This window comes from Heptranchias perlo, chromosome 2 (genome assembly GCF_035084215.1).
Source record: "Heptranchias perlo isolate sHepPer1 chromosome 2, sHepPer1.hap1, whole genome shotgun sequence".
NCBI lineage: Eukaryota > Metazoa > Chordata > Chondrichthyes > Hexanchiformes > Hexanchidae > Heptranchias > Heptranchias perlo.
Genome location: NC_090326.1, coordinates 8,389,083 through 8,414,659, shown reverse-complemented (window position 1 = coordinate 8,414,659; position 25,577 = coordinate 8,389,083). Strand labels below are relative to the sequence as shown.

Genomic DNA, 25,577 nt, shown 5'->3' with positions numbered 1-25,577 from the left:
CCCTCGCCCTCCTCCCCCTCGCCCTCCTCCCCCTCGCCTCTCCTCGCCCCTCGCCCTCCTCCCCCTCGCCCTCCTCCCCCTCGCCCTCCTCCCCCTCGCCCTCCTCCCCCTCGCCCTCCTCCCCCTCGCCCTCCTCCGCCCTCGCCCTCGCCCTCCTCCCCTCGCCCTCCTCCCCCTCGCCCTCCTCCCCCTCGCCCTCCTCCCCCTCGCCCTCCTCCCCCTCGCCCTCCTCCCCCTCGCCCTCCTCCCCCTCGCCCTCCTCCCCCCTCGCCCTCCTCCCCCTCGCCTCGCCTCCTCCCCCTCGCCCTCCTCCCCCTCGCCCTCCTCCCCCTCGCCCTCCTCCCCCTCGCCCTCCTCCCCCTCGCCCTCCTCCCCCTCGCCCTCCTCCCCCTCGCCCTCCTCCCGCCTCTCCCCTCGCCTCCTCCCTCGCCCTCCTCGCCTCCTCCCTGCCCTCCTCCCCCTCGCCCTCCTCCCCCTCGCCCTCCTCCCCCTCGCCCTCCTCCCCCTCGCCCTCCTCTCCCCCTCGCCCTCCTCCCCCTCGCCCTCCTCCCCCTCGCCCTCCTCCCCCCTCGCCCTCCTCCCCCTCGCCCTCCTCCCCCTCGCCCTCCTCGCCCCTCGCCCTCCTCCCCCTCGCCCTCCTCCCCCTCGCCCTCCTCCCCCTCGCCCTCCTCCCCCTCGCCCTCCTCCCCCTCGCCCTCCTCCCCCTCGCCCTCCTCCCCCTCGCCCTCCTCCCCCCTCGCCCTCCTCCCCCCTCGCCCTCCTCCCTCGCCTCTCCCCTCGCCTCCTCCCCTCGCCCTCCTCCGCCTCCTCCCCCTCGCCCTCCTCCCCCTCGCCCTCTCCCTCCTCCTCCCCTCGCCCTCCTCCCCCTCGCCCTCCTCCCCCTCGCCCTCGCCCTCCTCCCCCTCGCCCTCTCCTCCCTCCTCCCCCCTCGCCCTCTCCCTCCTCCCCCTCGCCCTCTCCCTCCTCCCCCTCGCCCTCTCCCTCCTCCCCCTCGCCCTCTCCCTCCTCCCCCTCGCCCTCTCCCTCCTCGCCCTCTCCCTCCTCGCCCTCCAGCCCTCGCCCTCCTCCCCCTCCCCCTCCTCCCCCTCCCCCTCGCCCTCTCCCTCCTCCCCCTCGCCCTCCTCCCCCTCGCCCTCCTCCCCCTCGCCCTCTCCCTCCTCCCCCTCGCCCTCTCCCTCCTCCCCCTCGCCCTCTCTCCCTCCTCCCCCTCGCCCTCTCCTCCCTCCTCCCCCTCGCCCTCTCCCTCCTCCCCTCGCCCTCTCCCTCCTCGCCCTCTCCCTCCTCGCCCTCTCCCTCCTCGCCTCTCCCTCTCCCCTCGCCCTCCTCCCCCTCGCTCCTCGCCCTCGCCCTCCTCCCCTCCCTCCCCTCCTCCCCCTCCCCCTCGCCCTCCTCCCCCTCGCCCTCCTCCCCCTCGCCCTCCTCGCCCCTCGCCCTCTCCCTCCTCCCCCTCGCCCTCTCCCTCCTCCCCCTCGCCCTCTCCCTCTCCCTCCTCCCCCTCGCCCTCTCCCTCCTCCCCCTCGCCCTCTCCCTCCTCCCCCTCGCCCTCTCCCTCCTTCCCCTCGCCCTCTCCCTCCTCCCCCTCGCCCTCTCCCTCCTCCCCCTCCTCCTCCTTTTACTGCGTTGGATTCGCATGAAAGGAGGGTACAAGTTGAGAATGGGTGAGTATCACCCCCTTGGGATTAATTAAACAGAAAAGGGGGTGGAAGCTTGTGATTTTGTGGCGTTTCACAAGGATTCCATGGCAACTGTGTATGTGTTTAGTCATTAAGCAGGTGCCGGCACTATACCCCATATCTCACCATCTCCTATGGCAAGAGCTGCATGTCTCTCCATCATCTCTTTGGCCTGCTCCTCGTGAGGGGGGGGGAGAGTTCCTCAAAGTTAGGGATGGCCCCTCCAGTACCCTGCCTCAACACGATTGAGCGAATTAGGTGAAGGCTGCACAGGACAGTTGAAGTACGAGGTTTGGTGGCATCGCCGTGCTAAAGTGGAGGAAGGGGTGATAAGATTGGGCATGCAAGTAATTACTGTTAGGGGAGATGGGTACCCATACTGTAAGACCTTAAGTTAGTGCCCCCCTAACCAAAGTGCATTGTGAAGGGTTAGTTGTGCTGTGTTTAATTTTTGAGGGTGAAGAGTGTGCTAGTGCCCAAGAGGGAAAGGTGCCTTGCCTGCTCTTGTCAGGTCAATGAGCCTCTTGGCTTACTGGTTTTATCTCCTGGGGGAGGGTGAGAGAGCTGGCGCTCACTGCCAGTGCCATCTCCTGCCATATGACACACAAAACAATTTTCAGACACCCTGCAGTTTGTCTCTCTTCTGCTCTATTTCATTGAGGAGGATTTGCAGGTCTGACTCGTTGAATTTGTACTCTCTTTTTTAATGCCACTGTGCCATGCTCTTGCCCCTTCTCTGGCTGCATCTGGCAGCTGCTTCTGCGGTCCACATTCTTGAAAATGGCACAAAAACACTCTTTAGGCATCCAGTCAAGCTAACTGACAGTGAACTGAGTGACCGTGCTACTTACCTGCAGCTCCCTAACCTACTGCTGCAGTCTTCAGCCAGAACTGTTTTTTTTGTAAACGCAGCAGTCTAATTTCCAAACACCCCAGCATATTACTCTAATTTTACACAGGGTTTACATCTGGTGGCCCCAAGCAATGCGCTAATAAGCTGACCCACAAAATTCTAGTGCAAGCCAACTCGTGCCTCATAGGTGTAAATGCGTAACTCACCTCAGGAAATATCGGGGGCGTTGTTTGTGGTCATGTGAAAGAAAGCAGTGCCTTTTGGGAAGGAAGCCATGGGAGGCTCGTGTCGTGAAGACAGTGGTGGTTTAGCATCTGGTGGTGAGGATACAGTGCAGAAAATGAGGGCAAGTATGGGAAAGATGTTCTGATTAGGACTGATGGATGTTGAGCTCATTAATGTCAAGACTTGAGTATTAATATTAACATATTAGATGAAAGTTTGAGGCATTGTGGAATGTATTGCTTTTGCAGATGCGATTTCAGAATTAAATCGAGAACACAAGGAAAATGGTGAGCCAGTCACTGACGATAGCACCAATCTGCACAAATGCTGCTTAAAATTAGAATACCTCCTTCAGGTAAGAGGAGCCTCGAAGGCAAGTAGTTTTATTATAGGCTTTGTATTGTTCTTGGCAATTAACTGCACATTATTAAGAGAAATTTACAGTAATGATAGCACTAATTACTTTATCATTGCGCATCTTGCAACACATCAGCAACATAACAATACGGGTGGTTGATCCTGACACCCACTGTTTGCACAAAAACACAATTAAACCAGTCTATAAACTTCATACGATGTTATTTGAGAAATTTTACGTTGCTGTTTATTCAAGGTAAAGTGGTTTATCAGCTTGGTGTGTGTTTTTTTTACAGTTTTAATAAATGGGCTCAGTAGGTGAGGTTTATTACAATAAAACTGCGACTGGATAGGTAAGAGTGACTTATAATAAATGTAAAAGTTGGTAGGTAAAATTTATCACAGTGAATACAGGAACTGGGTAGGCAATTGTGATTATGATAAAAACAGGGTCTGGGTAAGTAAGATTTATTACAATAAAAACAGGATGTTACAAATCAGCGTCTGTTGCAAATACCTTCTCCGGTTTGGTGGTGTCCTTCATTTCCATTTTACTTTTATGGAGGTTGACTAACACTGTCCTATTGGGGGGAATTTTAACCCTCCCAAGAAGGTGGGGGGGTTAAAATTCTAAAAATAGGAAACCCCGCCTCCCACTTCCGGTTTTAACGGGTTGGTGGTTGGGTGACTAATCTGCTCTCCAGAGGCGGGTCCCTAATTTAAGTATTTTAATGAGACTGCGTTCCTCAAATTTTAGCAGAGTTTCAGATTTAATGCCTGAGGCCGGGTTTCCCAGGACTCAGGAAGCCCGGCAGCCGACGGGAGGCGAGAACGGCCGGATCCAGCGGATGAGTGCTTTTCCAGCACTGCCTGTGGGCCAGGAGGAACAGGAGTGATTCCCCCCGATGCCCCAAGGTAATCTACCCACAGGATCGCAACGTCTCCCCCCCCCCCCCCCCCCCCCACCCCCACCCCAGTGTTCTCTCCCTCCCTCCCTCCTCTCCGCTACCCCGCTATGGCCTGGTGCTGCAGGCCTTACTACCCAACAGCCAGCCAGCCTCTCAATCTGGCCGGCTGCCGCCGGGATACGGAGAAAAAATTTTTAAATGAGGTCCTGCTGTTAAATTCGACAGGTCCTCCGGTTATCCACATTTCCGGCTTTCCCGACTGCCACAACCCCAACCCCACCTCCCCGTGAATATTGGGGCCATTCTATGATAGAGAAGCCCAGGGATATAACAAAAGCATCAGACCTGGTCTGGATATTTGTGTCTGTTGCCAGTGCACTTTAATCTCACTTTATGATAGTATCATTGTATGTTACAGCACAGAAGGGGGCCATCCAACCTTTGAAAGAGCTATCCAATTAGTCCCATTCCCCCTGTTCTTTCCCTGTAGTCCTGTAAATTTTTTCCTTCCAGGTATTTATCCAGTTCCCTTTTGCAAGTTATTATTGAATCTTCTTCCCCCACCCTTTCAGGCAGTACATTCCAAATCATAACAACTCTCACCTCTGGGTATTTTGTCAATCACCTTAAATCTGTGTCCTCTGGTTACCGACTCTTCTGCCATTGGAAATAGTTTCTCCTTATTTACTCTATTAAAACCATTCATGATTTTGAACACCTCTATCAAATCTCCTCTTAACCTTCTCTGCTCTAAGGAGAACAACCCCAGCTTCTCCAGTCTCTCCACATAACTGAAGTCCCTCATCCCTTGTCATACTAGTAAATCCCTTCTGTGTCCTCTCCAAGGCCTTGACATCATTCCTAAAGTGTGGTGCCCAGAATTGAACACAATACTCCAGCTGAGACCTAACTAGTTTAAAGGTTTAGCATAACTTCCTTGCTTTTGTGCTCTATGTCTCTATTAATAAATGTAAGGAATCTTACAACACCAGGTTATAGTCCAACAAATTTATTTTAAAATCACAAGCTTTCGGAGATTATCCCCTTCGTCAGATGAATGAGTGAAAAGGTTCTCAAATCGCATATCTTATACTATGCTGGGACAGCATCACACCAATCAAAAGGTGTCGTCGTTATTCAAACAGGCCAGTCACGGAGAACAGCACGTCCCAGTACACTGGATATACATTGTGTCAATTACACAGACAGGCAGAAAGAAACCCAAAATGGCAGAGAGAGAGAGAATATTAAAAAACATAATTTTTTCCCCCCTTTTTGCTGGTGGGGTTACGTGTAGCGTGACATGAACCCAAGATCCCGGTTGAGGCCGTCCTCATGGGTGCGGAACTTGGCTATCAACTTCTGCTCGACGATTTTGCGTTGTAGTGTGTCTCGAAGGCTGCCTTGGAGAACGCTTACCCGAAGAATAATCCTGGGCTCTATTAATAAAGCCCAGGATTGCGTTGGCTTTTTTAACAGCCTTCTGAACTTGACCTGCCATCTTCAAAGATTTGTGTATATACACCCCTGGGTCTCTCTGTTCCTGTACCCCCCCTTTAAAATTGTGCCATTTAGTATATAGTCTCTCTTCATTCTTCCTGCCATAATGTATCACTTCACACTTTTCTGCGTTAAATTTCATCTGGCCATGTGTCTGCCCATTTCACCAGTCAGTCTATGCCTTCCTGAAGTCTGTTACTATCCTCCACGTTGTTTACTACATTCCAGGTATCGTGTCATCTGCAAACTTTGAAATTATACCCTGTATACCCAAGTCCAGGTTGTTAATGCATATTAATATATATCAAAAAGGGCAATGGTCCTAATACCGACCCCTGGGGAACCCCACTGTATACTTCCCTCCAGTCTTAAAAACCACCGTTCACCACTACTCTCTGTTTTCTGTCCCTTAGCCAATTTTATATCCATGCTGCCACTGTCCGTTTAATCCCATGGGCTTTAATTTTGCCAACAAGTCTATTATGTGTTCCTTTTTCAATGCCTTTTGAAAGTCCATACACACAACATCAACCACACTACCCTCATCAATCCTTTCTGTTACTTCATCAAAGAACTTAATCAAGTTAGTCAAACACAATTTGCCTTTAACAAATCCGTGCTGACTTTCATTTATTACCCCATAATTTTCTAAGTGCCAGTTAATTTTGTCCCAGATTACTGTGTCTAAAATTTTCCCCACCACTGACGTTAGGCTGACTGACCTGTAATTGCCCTGTTTATCCCTCTCCCCTTTTTTGAACAGGGGTGTAACATTTGCAATCCTCCAGTCCTCCGGCAACGTCCCCATATCTAAGGAGGATTGGAAGATTGTGGCCAGAGCCTCCGCAATTTCCACCCTTACTTCCCTCAGTAACCTAGAATGCATCCCATCCGGACCACGTGACTTTATTTTAGCATTGCCAATCTTTTAAGTACCTCCTCTTTATCTATTTTTATCCTATCCAATATTGCTACTACCTCCTCCTTTACTGCTACATTGGCAGCATCCTCTTCTCTAGTGAAGACCGGTGCAAAGTATTCATTCAGTACCTCAGCCATGCCCTCTGCTTCCACAAGAAGATCTCCATTTTAGATCCTAATCGGTCCCACGCTTCCTTTGACTATCCTTTTACTATTTATATATTTATAAAATACTTATGGGTTACCTTTTATGTTAGCTGCTAATCTATTTACGTACTCTCTCTTATTCCCTTTTTTAGATCTCCTGTGTACTTGGTTCTCTACTGTATTATGATTCTTACATTTGTCATATGCCTCCTTTTTCTGTTTCATTTTAATTTCTACATCTTTAGTAATCCAGGGAGCTCTAGCTTTGGGTGTCCTTCCTTTCCCCCACATGGGACTGTGTCTACTCTGTACCCGAACCATCTCCTCCTTGAAGGCCTCCCATTGTTGAATTACTGTTTTGCCTTACAATTTCTGATTCCAATCCACCAGGGCAAGATCCCTTTTTAATTCACTGAAATTAGCCCTCCTCCAGTTAAGTATTTTTACACTTGATTGTTCCTTGATTCATAATTATTCTAAACCTAATGATATTATGATCACTGTTCCCCAAATGCTCCCCCACTGAAACGTGCTCCATTCCCCAGAGCTGGATCCAGCACTGCTTCCTTCTTTGTTGGGCTGGAAACACAATGATCAAGAAAGTTCTCTTGAACACATTTCAGGAATTTCTCCCCCTCTTTGCCCTTTACACAGTTACTGTCCCAGTCTATATTGGGATAATTGAAGTCCCCCATTATCACTACTCTATAGTTCTTGCATCTTTCTGTAATTTGCCTACAGATTTGCTCCTCTATCTCCTTCCCACTATTTGGTGGCCTACAGTACACACCCAGTAGTGTAACAACTCCTCTATTGTTCCTTAATTCTAACCAAATAGATTCTATCTTTGACCCCTCAACTACATCATCCCTTTCTAGTGCTAGAATAGTTTCTTTGATCAATACTGCCACCCCCCCAACCCCCACTCCTTTCTTTCCTTCCCTATCTTTCCTGAATACCTTGTAGCCAGGAATATTAAGTACCCAATCCTCCCCTCCTTTGAGCCAGGTCTCTGTTATTGCCACTATATCATAGTCCCATGTGGCGACTTGAGCCTGCAGCTCACCAACCTTATTTACCACACTACGTGCATTTACACACATGCACTCTAAGCTCATCTTTGACTGCCTCGCATTTGCCCCCGGTCTGATCCCTCCTATCTCTGAACTATTCTTTACTCTTGCGCTATTTGTCCCTCCCAGTGCTCTGTGCACCCTGTTTCTTCTCTCTAAAGTTTCATTCTGGTGCCCATCCCCCTGCCAAATTAGTTTAAACCCTCCCCCACAGCACGAGTGAACCTCCCAGAGCTGGATGGGTTGGACATTGGTCCCAGCTCTGTTGAGGTGCAACCTATCCAACTTGAACAGATCCCTCCTGCCCCAGAACTGGTCCCAATGCCCCAGGAATCTGAAGCCCTCTCTCCTGCACCATTTCTCCAGCCATGCATTAACCTGTCTTATCCTATTAGTCCTATACTCACTAGCATATGGCACTAAGAGTAATCCAGAGATTACTACTTTTGAGGTCCTGCTTTTTAACTTCCTCCCTAGCTCCTGAAACCCTGACTGCAGGACCTTAACCCTTTTCCTTCCTATGTCCTTGGTTCCAACATGGACCACGACTTCTGGCTGTTCCCCTCAAAATATTCTGCACCCTCTTTTACCCTGGCACCAGGGCAGACTGAGCTTGCACATGGTGAGATGACGTCAGATATAAATCCTTAAGTAAGGTGAACATACAGAATAGCCGTTGTGACCAGACTCACTTAATTCAATCTGCACAATTGATTTTCATGTAATAATACAAAATAAAGAACACGCCATGCTAGCCCACATTTAATGGATCATCTTACTTGACTTATACAAGATGGCTTTTAACTATTCTCCAACATTTCTAATCTCTTCAATTCAGCAAAAGCACTCACAGCTTTCCCTTTGACAAACCTGACTGGCTTTGCAACCTTCCTGTTTCAAAAAACCTCTCTAGTTATACAAACATATACAAAATTGATGGGCAGCAAACGACCAGCTGGTCCATCAAGTCTGCCCCACTCACCATGATGGCTGGAGCCTCACAACTAGACACTACCCCCCCCCCCCCCCCAACCTCCCACCTCCCACCCCTCATAGCCATGCAAACTCCTGGGAGAGGCAAGAAACCAGAGGAAATACCCAGGGCCAATAAGGGAAAAAATGATTAATTAATTAAAAATTAAAAATTCTTCTCTGACCCCCCCTCCCCAGGCAATTGAAACCAGTCCAGGACATCACATGGACCAAGTATTATCTATAAAGACACTTACCTTCTATATGACGTGATCTCTGCCCCAGTCAAGAACCAATCCAGCTCCCTCTTGAAGGCAGGCAGAGAGTCAGCACCTACCACACATTCCAGAGGTTCACTATTCTCTGGGTAATGAAGAACCGCCTCATACATACATGTACCCTGGTCCTCCCCAATCTGTTAAACTGGAATAATCTCTCAATATGGATGCTATCCATTATTTTGTAGACCTCTATCAGACTACCCCTAAGTCCACACTGCTCTAAAGGAAATAGACCCTGGTCCTTAAGTCTATCTGAGTAGCTGAGGTTCTTTAAGCTAGGAATCCTTCTCATAGCTCTCCTTTGGACCTTTTCCAACGCCACTGTATCACCCACCATGTGGGGGGACCAGCACTGCACAGTACTCCAGATGCGGTCTGACCAGCGACCTGTAAAAGGACAAAATGGTGTCCTTTGATTGATACTGAATGGTTCTATTAATACAACCCAATACCCTGTTAGATTTAGCTACAGTTTCTCTACATTGGTCATGAACCTTCAGCGCACAATAACACCTTTCTCAACCTCCTTCAGTATTGTTCCCTGCAGACAATACGTGTATTCTGTGTTGGCCCTACCAAAATGCATGACACTACATTTATCTAAATTAAATGCTATTTGCCATTTGAGGGAGAAAGGTACGGCAACTAAAGCCAGAGCTCCCTGGATGACAAAGGAGATAGAAAATATGATGAAGTGGAAGAAAGGGCGTTGTCAAATGTCAGGTTGATAACACAAGTGAGAACCAGGCAGAATATAGAAAGTTCAGAGGGGAAGTGAAAAAGGAAATAAGAGGGTCAAAGAGAGAGTATGAGAATAGACTGGCTACCAACATAAAAGGGAATCCAAAAGTCTTCTCCAGACATGTAAACAGTAAATGGGTAGTAAGAGGAGGGGTGGGGTCGATTAGGGACCATAAAGGAGATCTACTAATGGATGCAGTGGATATGGCTGAGGTACTAAATGAGTACTTTGCATCGGTCTTTACCAAGGAAGAAGATACTGCCAGAGTCCTGGTAAAGGAAGATATATTTAAGATACTGGATGGGCTAAAAATTGATAAAGAAGAGGTACTAGAAAGGCTGGAGGTTCTTAAAATAGATAAGTTACCCGGTCCGGATGGGATGCACCCTCGGATGCTGAGGGAAGTAAGGGTGGAAATTGCAGAGGTACTGGCCATAATCTTCCAATGCTCCTTAGATACGGGGGTGGTGCCAGAGGACTGGAGAATTGCAAATGTTACACCCTTGTTCAAAAAATGGTGTAAGGATAAACCCAGCAACTACAGGCCAGTCAGTTTAATCTCAGTGGTGGGGAAATTTTTAGAAACGATAATCCGGGACAGAATTAACAGTCACTTGGACGAGAGTGGATTGATTAGGGAAAGCCAGCACGGATTTGTTAAAGGCAAATCGTGTTCAACCAATTTGATAGAGTTTTTTGATGAGGTAACAGGGAGGGTAGATGAGGGCAATGCAGTTGATGTGGTGTATATGGATTTGCAAAAAGCGTAGGATAAAGTGCCACTTGGTAGGCTTCCTATTAAGATTGTGGCCCATGGAATCAAGGGGGCAGTAGCAACATGGATACAGAATTGGCTAAATGACTGGAAACAGAAAGTAGTGGTGAACAGTTTTTTTTCGGACTGGATGGAAGTGTACAGGGGTGTTCCCCAGGGGTCGGTGCTGGGACCACTGCTTTTCTTGATATATATTAATGACTTGGACTTGGGAGTTCAGGGCACAATTTCAAAATTCGCGGATGACACAAAACTTGGAAGGGTAGTGAACAGTGATGAGGATAGCAATAGACTTCAAGAGGATATAGACAGGCTGGTGGCATGGGCGGACACGTGGCAGATGAAGTTTAGCGCGGAAAAATGCGAGGTGATGCATTTTGGTAGGAAAAATGAGGAGCGGCAATATAAACTAGAGGGCACAATTCTAAAAGGGGTAGAGGAACAGAGGGATCTAGGGGTATGTGTGCACAAATCATCGAAGGTGGCAGGGCAGGTTGAGATAACGGTTAAAAAAGCATACGGGGTCCTGGGCTTTATAAATAGAGGCAGAGAGTACAAAAGCAAGGAAGTCATGATGAACCTTTATAAAATACTGGTTCGACTGCAACTGGAGTATTGTGTCCAGTTCTGGGCACTGCACTTTAGGAAAGATGTGAAGGCCTTAGAGAGGGTGCAGAGGAGATTTACTAGAATGATTCCAGGGATGAGGGACTTTAGTTATGTGGATAGACTGGAGAAGCTGGGATTGTTCTCCTTGGAACAGAGAAGATTGAGAGGAGATTTGATAGAGGTGTTCAAAATCATGAAGGGTCTAGACAGAGTGAATAGAGAGAAACTGTTCCCATTGACGGAAGTGTCAAGAACCAGAGGGCATAGATTTAAGGTGATTGGCAAAAGAAGCAAAGGTGACATGAGGAAAAACTTCTTTACTCATCGAGTGGTTAGGATTGGAATGCACTGCCCGAGGGGGTGGTGGAGGCAGATTCAATCATGACCTTCAAAAGGGAACTGGATAAGTACTTGAAATGAAAAAATGTGCAGGGTTATGGGGATAGGGCGAGGCAGTGGGACTAGCTGGATTGCTCATGCATGGAGCCAGTGTGGATTCGATGGGCCGAATGGCCTCCTTCCGTGCTGTAACCTTCTATGATTCTGTGCCATTGTGTTGCCCACTCCCCTAGCACATCTAAATCTTCTTGCACCTGATTGCACTCCTCTACCATCTTAACCCTTGCTCAGATTTTGGTGTCATCTGCAAACTTACTGACCATACTCCCAACACCAGGTCATTAATAAAGACTGTGAAGAGTAGCAGGCCTCGGACCGAACCCTGGGGGACACCATTAGTAACATGTCTCCAAGATGAACCACATCCGTTGACTACAACTTTTTGGCTGCGGATTGGAGCCAATCCCTAATCCAGCATTTCAAATTTCTTTTGAAACCACAAGATTCTATCTTGTGAAGTAATCTAGTGTGAGGTACCTTATCAAAGGCTTTTTGAAAGCCCAGGTTGACGAGGTCCACCGGATTACCCTCATCCACTGTCCTAATGACTTCCTCAAAAAACTCTACCAAATTTGTAATACACAACCTATTTTTTCGGAAGCCATGTTGTGTATTTCTAATGGCCCCTTCCCTTTCCCAGCGATCATAAAGGGCATCTCTTACGAGCCCTTCGAGCATCTTCCCAATAATGGATGTCAGGCTGATAGGCCTGTAGTTCCCTGGCTTTGATTTGTCCCCTTTTTTGAATATAGGAACTACATGAGCTTCCTTCCAGTCTAAAGGAACTATCTCTGACTCTATTGAACTATTGAAGATAAGGGCAAGGGGCTCACAGAGCACTAGTCCCATCTCTTTAATCACCCTTGGATGGATATCCAGACTAGGAGGCCTGTCAGTTTTGTACTTTCCTAATCTATCCAAGATGATATTACTATCTATTTTAATATTAATAATGCTCTTCAATACAGAGCATCCCTCATCTGGAACATAGGCATCATCTACAGGAGTATAGGCTGATGCAAAATAATCATTTAGCAGCTCCACCATAACCTGAGAATCAGCTTGAATCAGCCCTGCAGTATCCTTTTGTGGCCCCGTACGTCCCTTAATGGTCTTCTGACTCTTGGCAGAGCTGAAAAAGCTTTTGCTATTACTGCCACAGTTACTCACCATCTTCTTTTCCAGAGATCCCTTGGCTACCCTTATGGCTGTTTTTGTCTCCCTCAGTTGCAGGTGATGCTTTTCCCTGTTCTCCTGCTACTTAAGTTCCTTAAGTGTGTAGAATGCCTTCTTTTTCAATCCGATTTGCGTCTGAACATTCCTGGTCAACCAAAATGATTTTGTTTTACAATGTGCCCTTTTAACCATTGGGACATACATGGCTTCATTCTGTTTGAGGATGGCTTTAAATACAACCCATTTGCCTAAAAAGTAGGTTTGCTCAGTCAACTTTGGCCTCTTAAAATACAGGACCAGTATTAGAATGGTTGCAGCCTTGTCTGCCTTTATCTGCCATTTGTTCACAAACAGACAGGGATCAATGGATTTTTCAACACAATGGGTGTGAGATGTTTTTCGATTACCTAGACAAGATACCAAGGCCAGGATTTTAGCCCGGAGCCAGGAAGGGGGCGGAGGGGTCGAATCGCGGACAGGAAATCCGCGAGCACAGGTATCCCAAGTCTCTTATATTTTAGTCTCTGGGGAAATGACTTCCATTTAGCATATTAACCACCTTTGGTCTGGGTGCCTTTTTTAAACTTGAGGGAATTCATTTGGTTTAATAAACTCAACATTAAAACTGAGTTTTTTTCAAATCCTTTGCATGGAAAAACAGTCAACAAAGTCCTGAAATGTGACACAGGCTGGGCATATGACAGTGATTGCAAAAAAACATAAACAGGGTTTATGCAGGTGAGTTTTATTATAATAAAAACAGGGTCTGGGTAGATGACCACGATTAGAATAAAAACAGAGAGATTGCAGAACTCTGAGGTACAGAGGGATCTGGGTGTCCTAGTACATGAATCACAAAAAGTTAGTATGCAGGTACAGCAAGTGATTAGGAAGGCAAATGGAATGTTGTCATTTATTGCAAAGGGGAATGGAATATAAAAGTAGCGATGTTTTGCTACAGTTGTACAGGGCATTGGTCAGACCACATCTAGAATACTGTGTGCAGTTTTGGTCTCCTTATTTAAGAAAGGACATAATTGCTTTGGAGGTGGTTCATAGAAACATAGAAAACATAGAAAAAAATAGGAGCAGGAGTAGGCCATTCGGCCCTTCGAGCCTGCTCCACCATTTAATATGATCATGGCTGATCCTCTATCTCAATACCAAATTCCCGCTCTTGATGCCTTTTGTGTATAGAAATCTACCTAGCTCCTTCTTAAATATATTCAGTGACTTGGCCTCCACAGCCTTCTGTGGTAGAGAATTCCACAGGTTCACCACCCTCTGAGTGAAGAAATTTCTCCTCATCTCAGTCCTAAATGTCCTACCCCGTATCCTGAGACTGTGACCCCTCGTTCTGGACCCCCCAGCCAGGGGAAACATCCTCCCTGCATCCAGTCTGTCTAGCCCTGTCAGAATTTTATATGTTTCAATGAGATCCCCTCTCATTCTTCTAAACTCGAGTGAATGCAGGCCGAGAAGACCCAATCTTTCCTCATACAACAGTCCTGCCAACCCAGGAATCAGTCTGGTGAACCTTCGCTGCACTCCCTCTATGGCAAGTATATCCTTTCTTAGGTAAGGAGACCAAAACTGCACACAATACTCCAGGTGTGGTCTGACCAAGGCCCTGTATAACTGCAGTGAGACATCCTTGCTCCTGTACTCAAATCCACTTGCAATGAAGGCCAACATACCATTTGCCCTCCTAACTGCTCGCTGCATCTGCATGTTTGCTTTCAGTGACTGGTGTACGAGGATACCCAGGTCCCTTTGTACATCAACATTTCCCAATCTATCACCATTTGAATAATACTCTGCCTTTCTGTTTTTCCTTCCGAAGTAGATAACTTCATATTTATCCATGCTATACTGCATCGGCCATGTATTTGCCCACTCGCTCAACTTGTCTAAATCGCCTTGAAGCCTCTTTGCATCCTCCTCACAACTCATGATCCCACCTAGTTTTGTGTCGTCAGCAAACTTGGAAATATTACGTTTGGTTCCCTCATCCAAATCATTGATATATATTGTGAATAGCTGGGGCCCAAGCATTGATCCCTGCGGTACCCCACTAGTCACTGCCTGCCACCCCGAAAAAGACCCATTTATTCCTACTCTCTGTTTCTTGTCTGTTATCCAATTTTCAATCCATGCCAGTATATTACCTCCAATCCCATGTGCTTAAATTTTACACCCTAACCTCTTATGTGGGACTTTATCAAAAGCCTTCTGAAAATCCAAATAAACCACATCCACTGGTTCTCCCCTATCTTTTCTACCAGTTACATCCTCAAAAAAACTCCAGTAGGTTTGTCAAACATGATTTCCCTTTCATAAATCCATGTTGACTTTGTCTAATGCCTTTGATATTTTCTAAGTGTCCTGTTATCACATTCTTTGTAACTCTAGCATTTTTCCTACTACGGATGTTAGGCGAACCGGTCTGTAGTTCCCTGTTTTCTCTCCCTCCTTTTTTAAATAGTGGGGTTACATTTGCCACCCTCCAATCTGCAGGAACTGTTCCATAATCTATAGAATTTTGGAAGATGACAACTAATGCATCCACTATTTCCATGGCTACCTCTTTTAGTACTCTGTGATGCAGATTATCAGGCCCTGGGGATTTGTCAGCCTTTAGCCCCATTAATTTTTCCAGCACTTTTTTTTACTAATACCAATTTCTTTTAATTCCTCCTTCTCACTAGTCCCTTGGTTCCCTAGCATTTCTGGGAAGTTATTTGTGTCCTCTTCCGTGAAGACAGAACCAAAGTATTTGTTTAATTGCTCTGCCATTTCCTTGTTCCCCATTATAAATTCTCCCATTTCTGACTGTAAGGGACCTACATTTGTCTTCACTAATCTTTTTCTTTTACATACTCGTAGAAGCTTTTACAGTCCACTTTTATGTTCCTTGCAAGTTTACTCTCATATTCTATTTTTCCCCTCTTAATCAATCTCTTGGTCCATTTTTGCTGAATTCTAAACTGCTCCCAATCCTCAGACTTGCTACTTTTTCTGGCAACTTTTTATATGACTCCTCTTTGGATCTAATACTATCCTTAATTTCTTTTGTTGCCATGGTTGGGCCGCTTTTCCTTTTGTGTTTTTGCGCCAGAAAGGAATGTATAATTGTTGCAATTCATGCATTTGTTCCTTAAATGTTAACCATTGTCTATCCACCGTCATGCCTTTTAATGAAGCTTCCCAATCTATCATAGCCAACTCACTCCTCATACCTTCGTAGTTTCCTTTGTTTAGATTTAGGACCCTAGTTTTGGATTGGACTACTTCACTTTCCATCTTAATGAAGAATTCTATCATGTTACGGTCACTCTTCCCTAAAGGACATAGAAACATAGAAAATAGGAGCAGGAGTAGGCCATTTGGCCCTTCGAGCCTGCTCCGCCATTCCATCTGACCATGACTGATCCTCTATCTCAATACCATATTCCCGCTCTCTCCCTATATCCCTTAATGCCTTTTGTGTCTAGAAATCTATCTAGCTCCTTCTTAAATATATTCAGTGACTTGGCCTCCACAGCCTTCTGTGGTAGAGAATTCCACAGGTTCACCACCCTCTGAGTGAAAACATTTTTCCTCATTTCAGTCCTAAATGTCCTACCCCGTATCCTGAGACTGTGACCCCTTGTTCTGGACCCCCCCCCCAGCCAGGGGAAACATTCTCCCCACATCCAGTTTGTTTAGCCCTGTCAGAATTTTATATGTCTCAATGAGATCCCCTCTCATTCTTCCAAACTCGAGTGAATACAGGCCGGGTCGACCCAATCTCTCCACATACGACAGTCCTGCCATCCCAGGAATCAGTCTGGTGAACCTTCACTGCATTCCCTCTATGGCAAGTATATCCTCTCTTAGGTAAGGAGACCAAAACTGCACACAATACTCCAGGTGTGGTCTGACCAAGGCCATGTATAACTGCAGTAAGACATCCTTGCTCCTGTACTCAAATCCACTTGCAATGAAGGCCAACATACCATTTGCCCTCCTAACTGCTTGCTGCACCTGCATGTTTGCTTTCAGTGACTGGTGTACAAGGACACCTAGGTCCCCTTGCACATCAACATTCCCCATTCTATCACCATTTAAATAATACTCTGCCTTTCTGTTTTTCCTTTACAGGTGGATAACTTCACATTTATCCACATTATACTGCATCTGCCATGTATTTGCCCAACAAGATTATTAATTAACCCCTTCTCATTGCACAATACCCAACCTGATTGGCTTCAGAGAAGGTTCACTTGACTGATTCCTGGGATGAGGGGGTTATTTTATGAGGAAAGGTTGGACAAGTTGGGCCTGTATACACTGGAGTTTAGAAGAATGAGAGGTGATCTTATTGAAACATATAAGACCCTGAGGGGATTAGAAGGGGTAGATGCTGAAGGGATGTTTCCCCTTGTGGGAGAGACTAGAACTAGGGACCACAGTTAAAAATAAGGGGTCTCCCACAGAGATGAGGAGAAATTCTTTCTCTGAGGGTCGTGAGTCTGTGGAACTCCCTTCCCCGGAGAGCGGTGGAGGCAGGGTCATTGAATATTTTTAAGGCTGAGTTAGATAGATTCCTGATTAACAAGGGAGTCAAAGGTTATAGTAGGTAGACGGGAAAGCAGGGTTGAGGTCACAATCAGATCAGACATGATCTTATCAAATGGCAGAGCAGGCTCGAGGGGCCGAGTGGCCTACTCCTGCTCTTAATTCATATGTTCGTATGTCCGGGTCTCGGTAGATGCCCACAGTTGGAATAGAAACAGGGTCTGGGTAGATGCAATTTATTACATTAAAAAACAAGGGTGGCTTAATGCAATGTGTGACCCTGCCCCTGTTTGCAGGCAAAACTCACTCTCAAATAGCAGGACCTGAACTAACTGGCACTAACGTTTTTTCTTATACGCCTTACAAGTTTATATCTCAACCAGGAGTCTTTCAGCCTAGAAAGCACGACCTTTCTGTCTCTCTAACTGTTGTAGGCTCAGAACAGTTCTAAAATGCTTTCTACATAGAAAGCAAGAGAGGCAAAGTCTAACCACTGACCCCTCCCTCAGCTTTGTATTGAGGATTGGCTTGCTGAACCACCTGTCAAAGAATGAGAACCCTTCCCCAGCCTCTTTGTATGAGAGCTCATGGCAATGTGTAGCCAAGACATCAGTTGGGCACATGAATAAAAACCATTCTTGCATTAAGGGTACAAACTTCGATGGGATGTGCTTAATAATAATAATAATAACAACAACAACTTGCATTTATATAGTGCCTTTAACAGTAAACGTCCCAAGGCGATTATCAAAAGTGATTGTCAAACAAAATTTGACATCGAGCCACGTGAGGAGATATTAGGACAAGTGACCAAAAGCTTGGTCAAAGAGATAGGTTTTAAGAAGTGTCTTAAAGGAGGAGAGAGAGATCGAGAGGCGGAGTGGTTTCGGGAGGGAATTCCAGAGCTTAGGGCCTAGGCAGCTGAAGGCACGGCCGTCAATGGTGGAGCGAAGAAAACCGGTCATGCGCAAGAGGCCAGAATTGGAGGAGTGCGGAGATTTTCTTATTATCTCAAAACTAATGTGGGTATACGAGAATACACAACAGGATGGCTGTGTCCTCTCGTATTCCACTTAATTATCCTAATCAACACTCTGGATGACTTTTGTGTGTCTGGAAGTTCCAGGCCAAATAAGTAAAAGTCTAAATGTCACAGTAGGTGAAAGTGATTACAATAAGCACAGGGCTGAGGGAGGTGAGATTTATTACAATAAAAACAGGGGTGCTGGATAGGTGAAAGTGATTATAATAAAAATGGTGGCTGGGTAGGTGAGATTTATTACGAAAAAACAGAGTCTTTGTAGGTGAGTGTAATTACAATAAAAACAGGAACTGGATAGGTGACCATGATTACAATAATAACACGGCTGGATAAGTGACTGTGAAGTGGTTGACTTTGTGCTGAAAGTCTCCCCTTAGGTTCTCCTCTTTTTAAACTGTACTATGTGTAGTATATATACAGTTGCAAAATTTGGTTTCAAAACATTTTTTTTATTTCTGCTTTTTGTTAAAGTTTGACCAGAAGGAAAAAACAACTTTTCTGGGCAGCAGGAAAGACTACTGGGAATATTTCTGCGATTGTTTAGCTAAGCTGAAAGGAGCTAATGATGGAATTCGCTTTGTGAAGTCTATCCCAGAGGTAAGGAGGTGAAGTTCTCCACAGGGTGAATAATCACTTATCAGAACTATGCTTATTTATGCTATTTGTTTCAAACTTCTTGATCTCTATTGCGAAAAAGAGTTTTTCTAGTTCTTTCTGGCAAGTAGTGGAGAGAGTTTGCTTGAATATTGTGGGGTGATGCTTCTGAGGGCAAATTATTGACCTGGTTAGGAAATTGGCTGAGCGGCAGGAGACAGAGAGTAGAGATAATGGGCAGGTACTCAAATTGGCAGGATGTGACCAGTGGTGACCCACAGGGATCTGTGTTGGAGCCTCAACTATTTATTAACAACTTAGATGACGGGATAGAGAGCCACATATCCAAGTTTGTCGATGACACAAAGATAGGCAGCATTGTAAGCAGTGCAGATGGAAGCATAAAATTACAGAGAGATATTAATAGGTTAAGTGAATGGGCAAAACAGTGGCAAATAGATTTCACTGTAGGCAAGTGTGAGGTCATCCACTTTGGACCTAAAAATGATTGATCAGAGTACTTTCTAAATGGTGAAAAGCTCAAAACAGTGGAGGTCCAAAGAGACTTAGGAGTCCATGTACATAGATCTTTAAAATGCCATGGACAGGTACAGAAAATAATCAAAAAGGCTAATGGAATGCTGGCCTTTATATCTAGAGGACTTGATTACAAGGAGGTAGAAGTTATGCAACAGCTATTCAAAGCCCTGGTTAGGCCACACCTGGAGTACTGTGTTCAGTTCTGGGCACCGCACCTTAGGAAGGATATATTGGCCTTGGAGGGAGTGCAGCGTAGATTTACGAGAATGATACCTGGACTCCAAGGGTTAAATTACGAGGAGAGATTACACAAACTAGGGTTGTATTCCCTGGAATTTAGAAGATTAAGGGATGATTTGATTGAAGTTTTCAAGATATTAAGGGGAACTGATAGAGAGAAACTATTTCCGCTGGTTGGAGAGTCTAGGACTAGGGGATATAGCCTAAAAATTAGAGCCAGGACTTTCAGGAGTGAAGTTAGGAAACACTTCTACACACAAAACACAAAAAGATGTTTGGAACTCTCTACCGCAAACGGCAGTTGATGCTAGCTCAATTGTTAATTTTAAATCTGAAACTAGTAGATTTTTGTTAACCATTGAGTGGAACAGGCTCAAGGGGCTAAATGGCCTACTCCTGTTCTTATATTCCTATGTTCCCCTGGCTACACATAGTTAAACAGCTTTATTAGGGCGCCTTTGCTCTGAATTTTTAAAAAACTTTTATACAGGGAATCCCTTATTTTTAAACTTTTTTAAAAAAGGCTAATAAAAATGTTTATAAACAGGAAAATACTATTGGGTGCATCAAGATGGTCCATTTTCAGAGATTAACCTCAACTTCTGTCCATTTTCCTCAATCCCTTCTTGTAACACACGTCTGATTTTCTCTTGAACTCATTAATAGTGGATAATAACGAAGAACTAAGAGTATACATCTGACCAGAGACTCTAAATTCAGAGATAGTTCGTTCACAAGGAATCCAGTGTGGTTTTCCCTATGTGGAACCATCTTTAATGAAAATGTCCAACCTTTGGAATTGCAGTTATTTTAGGTATCTTGTTATTTCATGTTGGAGAAGTTCCAGTACTTAAGCTTTAAAAAATAAAGTGGGAGAGAAAATGTGGAATGGTAAAAAAAAAATCATTGAATGAGAAGTGGGAGGGAATTTATTTTGCAGTGATGTTTTAATAACCTTTTCCCTTCATTCTTCTAATGAGCGTCCTTAATCTATGTCCACTTATTACCAATCTGCCAATCAGTGAAAACAATCTTTCACCATTTAAAGGTGGGAGGACAAGTTGATAAACCTGTGTGTTTTTTTAAAGCAAATGGAATCCTAGACTTTATTAAGTATTAAAGGGGTAATGCTAAACCTATACAAATCATTGATTAGGCCACGGTTAGAATATTTTTGGGTTTTGGGTGTCCTGTGCTAGGAAGGATATAGAGAGGAAAAGAGATTCACTAAGATGATACCAGCGCTAAGATGCCTTAGTTGTAAGGAGAGAGTAGATAAACTTTTTTTTCCATTAGAATAAAGAAGGTTAAGAGGAAATCTGATAGAGGTGTTCAAAATTGAGCGATTTCAATAAAGTAAATTGCATAAAACTATTTCCACCAGTCAATGAATTGGTAAGTGGAGGGCAGAAATTTAAAATAAGAATAAAACGCTAAAGGGAGACCTAGGGGGAATTTAATGTTTATCCAGAGGAGCGTTAGGGCATGGAATGCCCTACCAGAAACAGTGGTGGTAACAGAATCCATAATAACCTTTAAAAGGGAAATGGATAACTATTTGAAAAATAACAATTCAGAAGGGTATGGGTGAATGGGATTGCTCAAAGTGCTCTTTTAGAGGCGCCATGGGCTGAATTGCTGCTCTCCGTGCTGTAAAATTTACCCTCTCAAAGCCTTTCATAATTTTGAAAGCCCTCTATTAGACCTCCATTAAGCTTTCCTCTTCCAGTGGGGAAAAATATTCAATTTTTGAGCCTTTCTTCATAACTAAAACCTCTTATTCCTGGTATTATTCTACTGAATCTTTACCCTCCCGCTCTCTGCCCCTCCTCCCGCTCTCTGCCCCTCCTCCCGCTCTCTGCCCCTCCTCCCGCTCTCTGCCCCTCCTCCCGCTCTCTGCCCCTCCTCCCGCTCTCTGCCCCTCCTCCCGCTCTCTGCCCCTCCTCCCGCTCTCTGCCCCTCCTCCCGCTCTCTGCCCCTCCTCCCGCTCTCTGCCCCTCCTCCCGCTCTCTGCCCCTCCTCCCGCTCTCTGCCCCTCCTCCCGCTCTCTGCCCCTCCTCCCGCTCTCTGCCCCTCCTCCCGCTCTCTGCCCCTCCTCCCGCTCTCTGCCCCTCCTCCCGCTCTCTGCCCCTCCTCCCGCTCTCTGCCCCTCCTCCCGCTCTCTGCCCCTCCTCCCGCTCTCTGCCCCTCCTCCCGCTCTCTGCCCCTCCTCCCGCTCTCTGCCCCTCCTCCCGCTCTCTGCCCCTCCTCCCGCTCTCTGCCCCTCCTCCCGCTCTCTGCCCCTCCTCCCGCTCTCTGCCCCTCCTCCCGCTCTCTGCCCCTCCTCCCGCTCTCTGCCCCTCCTCCCGCTCTCTGCCCCTCCTCCCGCTCTCCTTGTCCTCTTCAGCTGTGTATACCTGTTGAGCACAGGTATAATGACATGTTTACTCCTCAGCTATGAGGAACGACAATGCTATTAGCGATATTTACATTAAAAATTGGTGGTTTAGGTTTGATCCTATTTACGATTCTATGGAAAGTGATAAGCTGGACTCCTGAGAGTAAAAATCAATATCAACGCTGGCACTAGGACAAGGGGACTTAGAGAGAAAAGGCGAGTACACAGTTAAGATATAACTTCTAGACTCAGAGGGTGATGAGCATGTGGAATAGCCGACTCAGGAAGGCAGTGGAAGCAGCAGACTATAAATTTCAAGAGCATGATAGATACATTTTTGACAGGGAGGACGATTGAGGGATAGAAGAAGTAAAATGGGGTAAGAAGTCTATGATCTTTGTGACTCGTTTGTTGGAGGAAGATGGTTGTTTCCGGTGATGTATAATCTAATACTCCTCAGTATATTGGGGGTTGAGGGGGGGGGTGGTGGATGGAGAGAAGAGATTTTATCACGTCAAGTGATGAGTGCTGAATAAAAGCAAGAAACAAATAGCCAGTAATGACACACCATGGATGAATAAAGAAATAAGGGCAAAATTGAAACTAAAGAAAAAGGCATACACTACGTACATAGACAATAAAGGAGAGGATGAGAAAAGGGAATATGAAGAGGTTAGGAAAGAAGTCAAAAAAACAATTAGGAAGGCAAAAAGAAACCACGAAATGAAATTATCAAGGAATATCACAAAAACAGTAAAGTATTCTTCAGACACATAAATAACAAAAGAAAAATTAGGATCGGGATAGGGCCAGTAAGGGATACACACAATAAACACACAGGTAATGGCAGAAATATTAAATAATTACTTTGCTTCAATATTTATCAGGGAGAATAATATGGTGGGCATGACATTAGAAGAAGAGAATAAAAAAGACATTTAAAATAGAAAGGGGGGATATAATTGATAAACTAATCAAACTTAGAGAGGATAAAACCCCTGGTCCGGATGGATTGCACCCGTGCATATTAAAAGAAGTTAAGGAAGAGATAGCAGAGGCACTATTACATATATATAAAAATTCATTAGAAAAGGGAATAGTGCCAGAGGACTGGCGGACAGCTAATGTGATTCCTATATTTAAAAAGGGAGCTAGAACCAGTCTAGGGAACTATAGACCAGTTAGCTTAACGTCAGTAGTAGGAATGATAATACTCCTTACTCAAAGGTACAAAGGAGAAACATCTAGAAACCAAAAATATAATAAAGAATAGTCAGCACGGATTTCAATAGAGAAAGTCATGCTTGACCAACCTTATTGAATTATTGAAGAAGTAACAGAAAGGGTAGACAAGGGTAATGCAGTAGATGTAATATATTTGGATTTTCAAAAGGCCTTCGATAAGGTACTCGCACTGTGGACTCATTAATAGGGTCAGAGCATGTGGAGTCAGTGGACAAGTAGTAGAATGGATAGCAAGCTGGCTACAAAACAGAAAGCAGAGAGTAGGGGGTTAAAGGTAGTTACTCAAACTGGCAAATGGTGGGAAGTAGTGTTCCACAAGGATCGATGCTGTTCGTATATATATATATATATAAACGATTTGGAATCGGGAGTATAACATCAGAATTTGCGGACGACACCAAATTGGGGGGTATAGTTAATACTGAGGAGGACTGCGACAAAATACAGGGAGGCATTAATAAACTTGCAGAATGGGTGTGTAATTGGCAAATAAATTTCAATATCGATAAGTGTGAGGTGGTACATTTTGGTCGGAAGAATAAGGCGGCCACATACTTCTTGGAAAATAAGAGTCTAAACGGGGCAGAGGAGCAGAAGGATTTAGGGGTACAGATACACAAATCACTAAAAGTAGTGACGCAGGTTAATAAGACCATTTAAAAAAAAAAGCAAACCAAGCAGTGAGGTTCATTTCTAGAGGGATAGAATTGAAAAGCAGAGAAGTTATGCTAAACGTGTGCAGAACCTCGGTTAGACCACACTTGGAGTATTGTGAACAGTTTTTGTCTCCACACTATAAAAAGGATATAGAGGCACTGGAAAAGGTGCAAAAAAGATTTACTAGGATGATACCGGATCTGAGAGGTTCTACCTATCAGGAAAGATTGAACAGGCTGGGGCTCTTTTCTCTAGAAAAGAGAAGACTGAGGGGGTGACCTGATAGAGGTCTTTAAGATAATGAAAGGGTTTGATAGGGTAGATGTAGAGAAGATGTTTCCACTTGCAGGGGAGACCAGAAGTTGGGGCCATAAATATAAGATAATCACTAATAAATCCAGTAGGGAATTCAGGAGAAACTTCTTTACCAGGGAGTGGTTAGAATGTTGAGCTTGCAACCTCAAGGAGTAATTGAGACGATTGGCATAGATTCATTTCAGGGGAAGCTAGATAAACATATGAGGGAGAAAGGAATAGAAGGATATGTTGATAGGGTTAAATGAAGAAGGGTGGGAGGAGACGCACGTGGAGCATAAACATTGGCATGGACCTGTTGGGCCGAATGGCCTGTTTCTGTGCTGTACATTCTTTGTAATTCTTTGAGTAGCGGTGGTCTCTTGGAGCATGATTGATTCCCTTAGGGAGTTGGGAATTTCCCAGGATTTGTTTCTGAAATTGCATGATCTTCTGCTAGGTAGGCTGAGCATGAATATTCGAGGGTACTTGACATTTCGGAAGGACAGGAAGCCCGGAAAAGGTGGAGGGGTAGCTCTGTTAATTAAGGATGACATGAGTATAATAGAGAGAAATGACCTTAGCTCTAAAGACCAAGATGTAGAATCAGTTTGGGTAGAAATGAGAAATAGTAAAGGCAAGAAGTCACTTGTGGGAGTAGTTTATAGGCCCCCTAACAGTAACCACACTGTAGGACAGGGTATACAGGAAGAAATAATGGGGGGTTTGTGAGAAAGGAACAGCGATAGTCATGGGTGATTTTAATCTGCATATAGATTGGAAGAATCTGATTGGTAAAGGTAGCCTGGAAGATGAGTTTATAGAGTGCTTTCGGGACAGTTTCTTGGAGCAGCACGTTCTAGAGCCAACCAGAGAGCAGGCTAGTCCAGATCTGGTAATGTATAATGAGACAGGATTAATTAATGACCTCATTGTAAAGGAGCCTCCAGGTAGCAGTGATCACAATATGATTGAATTTCGCATTCAGTTTGAGGGAGAGAAGAGTAAGTCTAAGACTAGTGTTTAAAACTTAAATAAGGGCAATTATGAGGGCACGAAGACAGAGCTGGCTAAAGTGAACTGGGAAATTAGGTTAAGGGTTCAGTAGAGATGCAGTAGCAGACATTTGATGAGATATTTCATAACACTCAGCAAAGATACATTCCAGTGAGAAAGAAAGACTCTAGGGGAAGGACATACCATCCGTGGCTAACTAAGGAAGTTAAAGATAGTAACAAATTGAAAGAAAAAGTATGCAATTCCACGAAGATTAGTGGCAGGTCAGAAGATTGGTCAGAGTATAAAAGACAGCAAAGAATGACTAAAAGAATAATGAGGGAGAAATTAGAGTACGAGAGAAAGCGAGCTAGAAATATAAAAACAGATAGTAAGAGTTTCTACAGGTATTTAAAAAGGA

The 25,577-nt window shown here is 45.2% G+C and overlaps 2 protein-coding genes across 2 annotated transcripts in view; one reads left to right on the top strand and one right to left on the bottom strand.

The window, feature by feature from the left end:
• Positions 1-25,577, bottom strand: part of LOC137334924 (C-C chemokine receptor type 3-like) — a 195,570-nt gene that overhangs the window by 56,489 nt on the left and 113,504 nt on the right. The window lies entirely within an intron of this gene.
• fyco1a (FYVE and coiled-coil domain autophagy adaptor 1a) overlaps positions 2,801-25,577 on the top strand; it is a 314,197-nt gene continuing 291,420 nt past the window's right edge. Inside the window, exons 1-3 of the mRNA XM_067995711.1 lie at positions 2,801-2,876; positions 3,000-3,106; positions 18,685-18,810. Coding sequence (XP_067851812.1) covers positions 2,801-2,876; positions 3,000-3,106; positions 18,685-18,810 — 309 coding nt within the window. The remainder of the gene's footprint in view (positions 2,877-2,999; positions 3,107-18,684; positions 18,811-25,577) is intronic.